Source organism: Harpegnathos saltator, unplaced genomic scaffold, assembly GCF_003227715.2.
Source record: "Harpegnathos saltator strain DR-91 unplaced genomic scaffold, Hsal_v8.6 scaffold130, whole genome shotgun sequence".
NCBI lineage: Eukaryota > Metazoa > Arthropoda > Insecta > Hymenoptera > Formicidae > Harpegnathos > Harpegnathos saltator.
This window is the reverse complement of record NW_020229907.1, coordinates 812,983-827,067: the sequence shown is the minus strand read 5'-3', so window position 1 is coordinate 827,067 and position 14,085 is coordinate 812,983. Positions and strand designations below refer to the sequence as shown.

Here is a 14,085-nt window from a genome sequence, read left to right as displayed (position 1 = left end):
TCTGCATCGACTACCTGGAGAAGGGCAAAACGGTCACAGGGCTGTACTATGCCGAATTATTGGGCCGATTCGACGCCGAATTGCAGAAAAAACGGCCCCATTTGGCGAAGAAAAAAGTGTTCTTCCACCATGACAACGCACCGGCTCACACCTCTGCCCTCGCCATGGTCAAATTGGTCGAATTGGGCTACGAACTGCTGCCCCATCCACCGTATTCTCCAGATTTGGCCCCGTGCGACTTCTTTTTGTTTCCAAACTTGAAAAAGTCACTCGCCGGGCAGAAATTTGAGTCGAATGAGGAGGTCATCGCCGCCACGGAGACCTACTTTGCAGATCTCGAGAAAACGTATTTTTCAGACGGGTTAAAGAAGTTGGAGCATCGCTGGGTCAAGTGTATCGAGCTAAAAGGAGACTATATTGAGAAATAAATCGCCACTTTTCCAAAATTTTCGTTTTTCTTTTGTAGGCTAAGTACTTATCGGACCACCCTCGTACATTTATGATTTAAAGTATTGTCCATCGCTGGCCACTACTTTCTCCCATCTTTTGGGCAGCGTACGAATCCCGCGTTGAAAAAACTGGTCATCTTTTGAAGCGATCCACGAATCGATCCAATTTCTTACTTCTTCATAAGACCGGAAGTGCACGTCAACCAGGCCGTGTGCCATTGATCGAAACAAGTGATAATCAGAGGGAGCAACGTCTGGAGAATACGGCGGATGGGGTAAGACTTCCCATTTCAACGTTTCCAAGTATGTCTTGACCACTTTCGCAACATGGGGTCGAGCATTGTCATGCTGCAAAATCATTTTATCATGTCTCTCGTTGTATTGCGGCCGTTTGTCTTTCAATGCTCGGCTCAAACGCATTAATTGCGTTCAATAACGATCGCCTGTGATTATTTCAGTCGGATTTAACAGCTCATAATACACTACGCCGAGCTGGTCCCACCAAATACAAAGCATGACCTTGGACCCGTGAATATTCGGTTTGACCGTCGACATGGAAGCATGGCTGGGATATCCCCATGATTTTTTGTGCTTGGGGTTATCGTAATGAACCCATTTTTCGTCCCCAGTCACAATGCGATGCAGAAATCCCTTCCGTCTTTGCCTTTCAAGCAACTGTTCACAAGCAAACTAACGCCGTTCAACATCTCTCGGTTTCAACTCGTACGGCATCCAATTTCCTTGCTTCTGAATCATTCCCATGTCTTTGAGGCGTTTTGAAATTGCTTGATGAGTCATTCCCAATGATCGTGCCAATTCTTCTTGACTTTGACATGAGTCTTCATTAAGTAATGCCTCCAATTCTGCATCTTCGAAAACCTTCTCTCTTCCACCGCTATCGGTCTTCGACGTGAAAATCACCGTTCTTGAAGCGTTAAAACCACTCACGACACGTTCTTTCACTAATAGCGGCCTCACCATAAATATTTGAGAGCATTCAATGAGCCTTAGCCGCAGATTCCTTCATATTGAAGCAGAAAATTAAAACCTCCCGCAAATCACGAGAATTTGGCTCGCAAACTGACATTTTCAATCGAGAATAACTTTATGTTATTTGCAGACACAAATCGACTAATGTTTCTATGGGGTTATGTTGACAGATGCCCAAGTTTATTGCATGACGTCTATGATCTATTTATTTCAGCCACTACTTACCGCTAAAGCCATCTATAGGAAAACAGCGCAAGCAAAGTTGTACACCTAATACAACAGCTTATTTATTAGCATAAAAAGTTCAATAATTACGAAATAGCAAACTAAAAGCGAATAAAATATGTTTTTGAAATATCTCAAAAAGGCCCCATTTAAAAATCTAAAGTGATTTTGACCTGATTTTGACAACGTCAGCCAAAGTCAAACTAATAAAATTATTAAATAACCTTTTCTAAATCTCACCTTCTGAAATATTTTTTCGAAAAATATTTTCTTTCCAAAATATCAGACCATTCGAAGATTTTTCAAACAACGTGTATATAAATGAAAAAATTTATTTATATATATGTCAATAATTTATCTATAGTTATATGTTATTACCTGCAGAATAACGCCTTTATCGATTAAACTATGTTTTTTGGCAGTCATAACGAAGTAATGTGTGTCATCTTTATAATAGACGATATTTTCCAAGTCTATACCCGTTTCCTGATACAATTCTTTAAAAAACTTTTGATTGAATATAAAAGCGACACCACTGATCTCTTCCACACGCGCCTCTGCCTCGGTTCGTTTATTTATAAAATTCGCTGTAATTGCAATAGCTAGTTTTCCTCGAAACTCTTTTCGTTTGAAGCCTTCTAAGGTGTTTCGTTTGCCGTCAGCTCCAATTAATACATCAAATTCATATTGAATGACAGGATGGTCTGTAGGCAAAGTTTTCGCTCTCCAACCAATCTCTGAAAAAAGTCAACAAAATGGAAATGATTAAATATATTAAAAACTAATAATATACAGGATGTCCCATTTTAATTTCCTACCCCAAACAACTCTTCAGTATTGAAGATTTAAGGAAAATGATCTGAATAAAAGTTGTAAGGATTTAAGTGAGCTACCTTATGATGACATTGACTTTGACCTTGACCTCTATTTTCAAGATCGTTTGAAGATCATCTTGCATTTTCTAAATGGAAACTCTTATTTTTTATTACATTGTCTTTTTCTACTAGTTAATTTGAACAACTTTTGTCTAAAACATTTTCTATTTGTCTAATATTTTTCGAGATATTTGAGGAAAACTTGATAACTTTTTCAATATTTAACTTATGATATCTCGCTAACTATTTGTCGGAAGAAAAAATGGTACTAGACTTTCTTGCTTTATTTAGTCTCAAGAATATATTGTTACAATAGCGCCCTGACTTTTGTTAACTTATTGACTTTTGGAAATTTCAAAATCATCAAATTAACAAAAATCAGGGTACTATTATAACAATATATTCTTGAGATTAAATAAAGCAAGAAAGTCTAATACCACTTTTTCTTCCGACAAATAGCGATCATAAGTTAAATATTGAAAAAATTACCAAGTTTTCCTCAAATATCTCAAAAAATATTAGATAAATAAAAAAATGTTTTAGACAAAAGTTGTTCCAATTAAGTAGTAGAAAAAACAATGTAATAAAGAATAAGAGTTCCCATTTAAAAAACACAAGTTGACTTTCAAATGACCTTGAAAATAGAGGTCAAGATCAAAGTCAAGGTCATCATAAGGTAGCTCACTTAAACCCCTACAACTTTTATCCAGACCATTTTCCTTGAAACTTCAATACTGAAGAGTTATTAAAGTGGTCCGTTACTTTTGGGACAATATAATTTTATACATAATAAGTCAGTATATAATTTTTCCAACGCGCCAGTCTACACTCAATATCCAAAAAGACACGACCATTCTCATCCAACAACTTTGCGACATATCTCTTTCTGTGTTTCCCGCCATCTCCTTAAGCTTTTTATGTAAATCAAACGCATTATATCGTCTATCGAACTTCTCTAATTGTACGCATTCGCGGGAAAATCAGTTTGCCTTAGCCTGCCTTATTTTCCGCATGAATCTGGTTATATCTAACTTCATTTCTATTTACTTTTTTTTGACTTCTTGCCTTCATCAGTTTTAAACTTTCTTCAGTCATCAATTTTTGTTTCCTTGGTGATCCTTTAATTCATTGATTAAATATTTTTATCAATATTCCTTTCCATAGAATTTTTTATTGCCTCTGTGTGCAAGATGACGGCCATAATGTCACGATATGTCAAAAGAAAATATAAGTCAGGACCGGGCCAGATTCGAACTCAGGCCCTTCGATTACAATGCAACAGCCCAACCACCTACATCATCGTAGTAGACGCACAGTGAAGCTTATGGTGTATATGCTTATGAAATATGTGCTGAAGTCATGCATACGTCAAAAGAAAAAATAAGTCGGGGCCGAGTCAGACACAAACCCTGACTTTTCAGATACTATGCAACGGCCTTACCACCTAGACCACCGTAGACTCTTGCTACGTAGTAGACGCGCAGTGAAGCTTCTCAAAATATATGCTGCAATAACGGATAAAGTGGGGCGAGACATTGTCCTTGTCTGTAGATTTTTAGCGACTGGTATCAAACGTCTATTGAACCATTATCGAACATCTATCGAACGTCTATCAAACGTCTATCGTACCATATCAAATCACTATTAAATATCTACAAACATCTACCGTACCATATCGAACTACTGTCGAACGTCTATCGAACATCTGTCGAACCTCTAATAAACATCATACCGCAATAAAGTACTATATTTTTGTCAATTACAATTACCATATAAAATCCACCATATAAAAGGGGAAGGAGTAAGCACATTGGAAGAAACATCTGTGAAACCATCATTGAAATGTTTTATTTATTAAATATAATTCTTTCCAATTGAGAATTTTCAATACATTCTGTAAGATACAATTTTCCGTATGGTTATTACATCGAAAAGTATTAGTCAATTTCTACAGAGAAAGCATGTCATCGTAATCAGTGTCCATGAAACATATGTACAACATAAACATGAACACCGATATACCGATAAGAAGATGTGTCGTGGATATTGACAGCACAAGTATAATTTTGTAGTGATAGACAAGAACAACTCTGTGATTAATGGACGTTATAAGAGAAGATTTAACGACTTTGCGATATCATGACGTGTATAATTGTCGTCGGTACATAACGTCTATGCAAATACAATGACCTATATCGCAGAGATTGAAAATAGTGAGGAAATAATAAAAGAGATTGCGAAAACAAGATTGCGAATCGATTCATAAAAAATATTGTGCTTTGAAAACAGAAGCAGCAAGATATCACGTTAGAGAGGCATTTTAAATCTGTTATTGAAGCCTTGAAACAGATTGCTGAAAATACCGTCATTACAAAAGTCATTATAACATCAGTGTGAAAACTGAGACGCCACCCGTGAACGCCAAAATGAGAGAAACATTAATATCTGAAGAAGCAAAAGAACATACTACATGGGCTGAAAAGTCTTTGGCCTGACATATAGATGGCGCCACAAACTAAAAATCCTTATATTTCCTATAGAGTACCAACCTTAGCTTAGATGCTGTAAAAATTTCATGATATTTCGTTGACTCGTGTACAAGTTATAGCTTTCGAAGTGACGTTACCTCTGAATTTATTTTTACTATGGAAAAAAGTGAATTTCGTGTTTTGATTAAACATTGCTTCCTGATGGGAAAAAAACACTGTTGAAGCAAAGGCATGGCTTGATAAATGTTACGGCACATCTGCCCCACCGAATTCAACCATCAAATATTGGTTTGTTGAGTTTCGTCGTAACCGTACGAGCACAAATGATACACCACGTTCAGGAAGGCCAAATGAGGCAGTTACTCCAGAAAACATCCAGAAAATCAGTGAAATCGTGTTGAATGACCGCAAAATGAAATTGAGTGAGCTAGCTAACATCATAGGCATCTCAAAGGAACGCATATCATTCATGAATATTTACACATGAAAAAGCTTTGCGCGCGTTGAGTGCCGCGTTTTTTGACAATTGAGCAAAAAGCGGAACGTGTTCGACTTTCAAAGCAAAATCTGGCCCTGTTTAACCTCAATAAGAAGGAGTTTTTGCGTCGATTTGTCACAATGGATGAAACATGGATCCATCACTACACACCGGAGTCCAATCGGCAGTCAGCGGAGTGGTTATTGCCTGGTGAAAGTCGTCCGAAGCGCCCGAAGACACAACAATCAGCCGGCAAGGTTTTGGCCAGTATTTTTTGGGATGCGCATAACATAATATTCATTGATTATCTTGAACATGGTAAAACTATCAATAAAGAATATTACTGTACATTACTGGATCGATTGGACGAACGAGGTCAAGGTCAAACGGCCACATTTGGCAAAGAAAAAAATTTTGTTTCACCAAGACAATGCTCCAGCTCACTCGGCTCGCGATACGACCGATAAATTAAAGAAATTGCGCTATGAATTGGTCCCGCATCCCCCGTATTCTCCAGACCTGGCCCCCAGCGACTATTTCCTTTTTCCCCGACTGAAGCAGTGGCTCGCTGGTAAAAGATTTTACTCGAATGAGGAGGTCAAGTTGGAAACAAATGCCTATTTTGAGGGACTTGACACCGAGCACTATAAGACCGGCATCGAAATGTTAGCGGACCGTTACACTAAGTGCATTACTCTAAATGGAGATTATGTCGAGGAATAAAACACTTTTTTCATTAAAAAAATCGTTTTTTCATTGTTAAGCCAAAGACTTTTCAGCCCATGTAGTATAAAAGATGAGAAGCAAACAACATGTAACAAAAGACATAAATAAACACAAGTCATTTCGTCGAATCATCCAGATGTGCGTCCAAAGATGATCAAAGCGGAAACGATTACTAAACATTCCTATGTTGGATTCGGCACTTGAAAATAATACAAGATAACCATCTGTATAAAACATCTTTTGAGCCTGCATCGGTAAATATTCTTATGGCAGATAATGATAATGTTTTTGAGACCGCTGACGAGCCACTCACGATATCATTTGAATCAGTTACAGATGTCAGAAGAACAGTAAACGTTGTGCTATCATTTCGGTCCACTGGCACAAAAGTATATCAGAGTTGTATTGATCACTTCAGGCAATGTTTATGTATATCCCAGTAATGACGAAGTGATGCTCGGTGACAAACGTTTCGACGTGGACGAGAAGGATGATATAATCATAGACGGAATAAAATACGCAGAAACTCCGAGTATTTATAAATTGATATTCATAAGAATCTCCAATGATAGCCCCGATGTATATACTGAGGCCGATAAAGAAAAATACAAAAGCATACTGCTGGCGACGAATGCTTATAGACGTAGTCATAACCCCTTGATACTCGGTAACAAGAGTTATAGGTATATACAAATAATCGGCCCCTTACTGTTCCGTATGTCACACAATAAGATAGCCAGGAAAAGCTTTCTCACACTATGAACTACAATAGTGATAAATGACAACGCAATCAACTATGTGTATTGAGATGATCTCAACGAGCTTATGGATCATTTGCGTTTGCTGGAGGCCTTGCATCAACGGCTCAACGCTCACGATAACGAGATTCTATCATCGAAAAACTCCGGGAAGCCGGTCTCATTATAAATTAAAGCACACGTCATACAAATACGTCGACGATCAATAAATTTGGATGGAGCGAGAACAACGACAGATAATTACAAGTGGAATGGATCACTTAGAAATTACGTACGCAACAACGCTCTTTGTGTAGCCGATGATAACTTTAATGTGAAATCGTGCATGATACGATGTATAGCGCAATCAGAGGCAGATAGTAACGCAGCTAATAAATAGTATGAAAGCATCACTTTTGAGAAATCAACAGGCGGAAGAATTCAAAAAAAGAATCAAACTCCTGAGACATCAGCATACGGAAGAATACGAGAAAAAATTGATTGCAGTCCAAAAGAACATGCAAGATTTAACCTTTAGAGGACCGGAGTGGCTCCTATAGGAACCACATATAAATCGGCATTCAGTGTTTTTTTAAAGGTTATATTATAGTTATTTATACATTTATGTCGATGTTTATGTGCTTTAAAAATATATTTGCATGTGTTCGTGTGATTTTTACCTTACTTGTAAATAAACATTTATTAACAAATACACATTTTAATTGCATAGTAATTTGCATTTCAATACGTTTTTATTTATAATAGACCCACTTCCTCTCAGAATTATATAAAATCAGCACACAACACTATTAGAGTTTCGATTGCGCACAGTGCGTGATAACAATCACTCTAAAAGTAATAAATAAGTATAAAAAATACAGAAAAATAGTTTTTGAAATACAATAATTTTCATTATTTTTTAAAACCAAAATTTTAAAAATTATAAAAAAATTAAAAAATGTTTTAATTTTAAAATAACAGTAAATATAAAAAACAAAGGAGCTATATAACTTTCTACGTCCACGTCGTTAGCTCTGGGTTATGCTAAAGGAAAGTTTTATTACCGTATGAGATTACTTATACGTAGTAATATAGACTTATTTTAGGTAAATAATTGCCTTTCTTTGTGAAACTTCGATAATCTGATATCAAAATGATAATCAGCGATATTAAAAAACCCCTAAAAATGAAAAAATCCAAATTTTGAAAATTTTTTATTTTGGCCTTTACGTTCCGGACCGGGGTAGCTCTTATAGGAGCCACTAACAAACTCGAAAACTCTACGCGACATGATGGTTACATATATATATATATAAATTTTCCGTGAAAAGAATTGCAAATTTTAAAGGAAAAATGCCGGTCCTCTAAAGCTTAATGCAGAAAAAAGGGCTGTTATTCCGAAAGCAGACATGCTCCGATTTCAACCAAATTTAGTGAAAAGCTATGTTATAGGTTAGAATGGAAGATTATAAAAAGATTTTTGGCGACTCAAACGTTAAGTGGTATTTTTTAACAATTTTAAGTTGAGCAGTATTTTTATCATATTTTATATCTATTTTATATCATATCATATCTATTTTATGTCTACGATTCAAAGTTAACAAAGCGTAATCAACAATCGCATGCATAGTGCTATTTATTATATTACGTGGTATGTGCATTCATGCACTGTGTATACTTATGACAAGGGTGCGTAGACAGTTGTGGGGCGAAGGGTAGGTGGGTGGGGTGGGGGACGCGCGTAGCGCGCTCTGCTAAACGTATTTGGAACTTACGTGTTAGATCAGATGCGTGCTGCACTGACCAAAAAAGTTTCGTAAATGCGTAAGTTGCAAGTGCGTTTAGCACGGCGCACTACGCGTACCCCCTCTTATTTTCAATGTCTCTTTTCTGTCTCCGCCAATATATTGAGTTGTAAAAAATCATTTTATTTTTTTTATTTGCTGCCGCCGATTGCGTTAATCGTGTTTAGGTTTTAATGCGTGGACATAAAATATGATAAAAATACTAATCAACTTAAAATTGTTTAAAAAACCACTTAACCTTTGAGTCGCTAAAAATCCTTTTACATTCCATTTACCTTCCATTTTAACTTATAATATAGCTTTTCTTTAAGTTTGGTTGAAATCGGAGCATAGCCGCTTTCGGACGTTTTGCCAAAGAAAGTAAAACGTTAACCCCTTCCGTGGCAAAAATAATTTTTATAAACTTCATTTTTGAAAATGAAGTTTATAAAAAATGAGAAGCGTTCTTCTTTAAACGACGATTCCTTACCACGTCTTATGCGGCTCGCTACATGCAATATGCAAATTGACGTTTCCGCTCTTACTAATAAAAGACGCCGAAAATCGAATTAAATATTCTTCATTTAACATATTTTATTCGCTTCTGTTCAATTAGTTACGGGTTGTTACATTCATCAGTGGATTAGGCCTACTGGAGATACCACTTAAAAAAAAACGCGTCAACAATACCTCATGGTCAACAGTACCTCATGGGTGACGTGGAAAACTGTTGGAAACACGCTCCTGAGGCTCGAGTGGCTTGTGGGCAGCATGCGGAGTGGTGAGGTAAAGGGAACAGCGGTGGGCGGAGATAGTCGAAAATCGGCCGTCGCGTGCATTTTTTGCCGAGCTCTGATATAGAATTACAGAGACTTGCGAAGAAATATGATGTAAAACATTATTCGACTCACTCAGTAACGAAGGCATATGTTGTGGGACGATTTAACCGCACGATAAAGAACGACATGTGAAAAATGTTTACATACAATGGAACGTACAAACAAATCGACTCGTTACCGCCCTTCATCGCTGAATACGCGCGAAAATATCGAACTATCGGCATGCATCCTACTGATGTGATCCCTGCGATCGCTGATAAGCTCTTAAATACAATCTACAGTAACGTAAAGATTGCAGCGCCTGCGAAATTCAAAGCAGACGATCTGGTACGTGTAAGCAAATTCAAAATTGTCTTTGAGAAAAGCTATACAGGGTGTCTCATTTAACTTGAGACATCGAAATAACTCGAAAACAAAGAAGAAAAACAAAAATAGCTGAAACACGTGTCGAACGAATTCCGAGGACGAGTAAACTGGCATGAATCCTCTTTTATTTGGTGGACGTCCACAAGGTGATTTTAAAGTCAACATTGTTATTTCAAATGAAAACTTATATTTTTTATGACGGAAGTATATTCTACGTAAAACGAAACAATTAACTTTTGTTCGAAAAATTTTTTTATTTGATTATTACTTTCGGAGATATCGTACGAAATAATTCCGATTTTTATTCGAAATAAACGAATAAAATAAACGTATCACGATAAATCCTTAAAATGATGGCCTTCCATTTCCAAACACTTGTTAATGCGATTAATAAAAGATCGATGTACTGATAATAAAGTCTCTAGACGGATATCGCGATAGGTATTTCGGATTCGCTCTTTTATGTTTTCTGGTGTAGGTAGTCGATTGTGATAAACTTTTTCGTTAAGGTGGTCCCATAAATAAAAATCTAACGGTATTAACTCAGGCGCCGACTAGTTAACTGGACCTCTCCGACTTACCCAGCGACCAGGATATTTCTGATTCATTATTTGGCGTGTATAACGCGAATAGTGAGCTGGACATCTGTTCTGCTGAAACCACATATTTCTTCTATCTGTTAGGCTTACTTCTTCGAGTAGTACGGGTAATTCTACATCCAAGAAGTTTTCATATTTCACTCCATTCAGCGTACCACTGATGAAAAAAGGACCTATTATTTTATCGTTAATGATTCCACACCAAACATTGACAGACCATGGACGTTGATGTTCTACTTCGCGAAGCCATCTCGAATTTTGATCTGACCAATAATTGATCTGACCAATTATGCCAATTAACTTCTCCATTATTGGTAAAAATAAATTCATGAGAAAATAAGACCAAAATAATCAAAATATCTCAGCGGCACGATCGCGCTTCTTTTGTACAAACACGAGATACGGAACACTTGTAAACATGAGATTTTCATATCAGGTGTAGTAAAAAGAAATCCATTATTTTTCCAATAGATAGCTTTAGTTATCTGTATCTCGCGTTGTATAAGTCCGATCGGGTTCCACTAGATGGCGTTAGAAAGATGAGATTTCGTACTAAAAAAACTTTTCTGACAGTTTTGTGATTAGTTGACTCAGTTTTGTTTGAGCGCGCGTCAAAGATGGACACTAGCAAAGAGAAAATACGCTATATTTTACAGTTTTTCTTCGATAAAGGCGAAAATGCAAGCCAGGCGGCTGAAAATGTGTATAGTGTTTATGGTCCTGATACTGTAACAGCCAATCACGCGCAATTTTGGTTTCGTCGATTCCGTTCCGGTAATTTCGATGTCAAAGATGCACCACGCACTGGAAGGCCAATTGTCGAAAATATCGATAAAATCATGGACATTGTCGAGTCCGACCGTCATGTAAACACTGTTTCGATTGCCCAAGAGCTAAAGCATAAAAACCGTTTGGAACCATTTGAATAAGGCTGGATACAAAAAGAAGCTCGATATATGGGTGCTACACAAGTTAACGCAAAAAAACCTCATGGACCGACTTTCCATCTGCGAATCGCTGCTGAATCGCAACAAAATCGACCCATTTCTGAAGCGGTTGGTCACTGGTGATGAAAAGTGGACTTACGACAACATCAAGCGAAAACGGTCGTGATCGAATCGCGGTGAGCCGGCGGAAACGGTGGCCAAGCCAGGATTGACGGCCAGGAAGGTTTTGCTGTGTGTTTGGTGGGATTGGCAGGGAATTATCTACTATGAGCTGCTCCCCTACGGCAAAACTCTTAACTCGGAACTGTACTGTCAACAATTGGACCATCTGAAGGAAGCAATCGCCCAGAAGCGGCCAGCTTTGGCCAATAGGAGAGGAATTGTGTTCCATCAGGACAACGCCAGGCCACACACATCGATAGTGACTCGCCAGAAGCTCCGGGAGCTTGGTTGAGAGGTTCTTATGCATCCACCTTATAGTCCGGACCTGACACCAAGTGATTACCATCTGTTCCTGTCCATGGCGAACAATTTTGCTGGTGAAAAATTCGCTTCAAGAGAGGCTTGAGAAAATCGACTGTCTCAATTTTTTGCCAATAGAGACGAGGGCTTCTATGAGAGAGGCATAATGAAATTACCTTCAAAATGGCAACAAGTTATCGAACAAAACGGCGCATATTTGACCTAAATCGGATCATTCTAACTATGGTAATTAAAGCCTTCAATTTCATGCAAAAATAATGGATTTATTTTTACTACACCTGATATGATCGCGATTTTCTAATAAATCTACTTTTACCAATAATAGAGAAGTTAATCGGCATAATATGCATTATTGGTCACATCAAAATGTTTGGAAATAGAAGGCCATCATTTTGAGGATTTATTGTTATATGTTTATTTTATTCGTTTCGAATAAAAATCGAAATTATTTCGTACGATATCTCCGAAAGTAATGATCAAATAAAAAAATTTTTCAGACAAAAGTTAATTGTTTTTTTACGTAGAATATGCTTCCGTCATAAAAAATATAGGTTTTCATTTGAAGTAACAAAGTTGACTTTAAAATCACCTTAAGGACGTCCACCAAATGAAAAAGGAATCATACCATTTTACTCGTCCTCGGAATTCATTCGACACGTGTTTCAGCGATTTTCGTTTTTCTTCTTTGTTTTCAAGTTATTTCGATGTCTCAAGTTAAATGGGACACCCATTTATCTACGGGTATTATTTGTGTCCCAGAAGGGGCCGGACCTCCACGACCAGCAATACGGGTTCAGGCCCGGATGCTCGACGCTGGATGCAATCCAGCGAGTCCGGGACCTGACCCGTGTGGTCGTGAAGGAGGAAGGCGGGGTGTTGTTAGCGGTCTCTTGACATCACGAAACTGACTTCAACACCCTGTCCTGGCCGGAAGTCAGACGGGCTGTCGAATACCATGGGGTGCCCGTCTACTTCCGATGTATCCTAGCAGCCTACTTCAGGGACTTCGCCGGCCTTGGACCCCGCCCGGCGGACGATGCAATGTGGTGTCCCGCAGGGGTCGATGCTCGGCCCCCTGCTATAGGACATCACATTCGACCGGGTGCTTCGCTCGGCTCTTCTCTCCAGCTGCCATGTCATCTGTTACGCAAATGACACCTTAGTGGTAGCCAGGGGGAGGGCTGGGGGGATGCCCGCCTCTGAGCAGAGGCGGCGCTGGCATCGGTAGTGGGCTCCATTAGGAGCGGACGAAGTCCGCGTCCGCATCGGGCTCAGTATTAAATATCTGAGCCTGATGCTGGACGGCCGATGAGATTTCGGGCCGCATTTCAGGTGGTTGGCCCCTCGGGTAAGAAAAGCCGGCCTGGCGTTGGCCAGGCTGATGCAGACCCAGAAGGCCCCGAATGGCAAGCTCGCCGCCTATATGTCGGTGTGATTCTCTCGGTCGCCCTCTATGGGGCGCCCATCTGGGCGCCTCAGCTTATGGCCACCGACCGCTACAAGCGTCTGATGCGTCAGGCGTTGCGCTCGGTGGTCGTGAGGGCGATCCGGGCGTTCCGCACCGTGTCATATATGGCAGCGACGACCCTAACCGGCTTCCCCCTCCGGAACTCATCGCTGAAGAGCGGTGCACCCTATATTGGGGGGTGCGCGAGCTCCGCGGGGAGATGGTAGCGGTGTCGATCAAGGACCTGGAGGCCATGGAATCCCAGGCTTGAACCCGGGTCATGGAGCGATGGGAGGCCGACTGACCCCTGCGAACCCGGGCTCCGAACGGCCGAGGGTCCATCTCTGTCTCGCTGAAATGGCGAGCAAGCAGGGACGCGGACTTACGTTCCGGCTGGTGCAAGTACTAACCGGCCACGGTTGTTTCGGCCGGTTCCTACACTGGATCCAAGAGGAGCTCACCACTCAGTGCCACCACTGCCCGGAGCTGGAGCTGGAACACACGCTGGCCTCATGCGAAGCATGGGACCAGCGGTGCCGTGCCCTCGCTCGGGCAGTAGGCTGCGCCGGGGAAGACCTCTCGCTGCCGGGCATGGTGCAAGCTATGTGCGGGAGCGAGGAGGTCTGGTCGGCGGCGACCTCCTTCGCGGAG

The 14,085-nt window shown here is 39.7% G+C and overlaps 1 protein-coding gene across 2 annotated transcripts in view; it reads right to left on the bottom strand.

Annotated features, from left to right (window-relative positions):
• The window catches only part of LOC105181424 (Molecule interacting with CasL), a 288,317-nt gene that overhangs the window by 177,474 nt on the left and 96,758 nt on the right, over nt 1–14,085 (bottom strand). For both annotated transcript variants that reach the window (XM_025307902.1, XM_025307903.1), the window contains one exon: nt 2,043–2,401. In XM_025307902.1, coding sequence (XP_025163687.1) covers nt 2,043–2,401 — 359 coding nt within the window. The remainder of the gene's footprint in view (nt 1–2,042; nt 2,402–14,085) is intronic.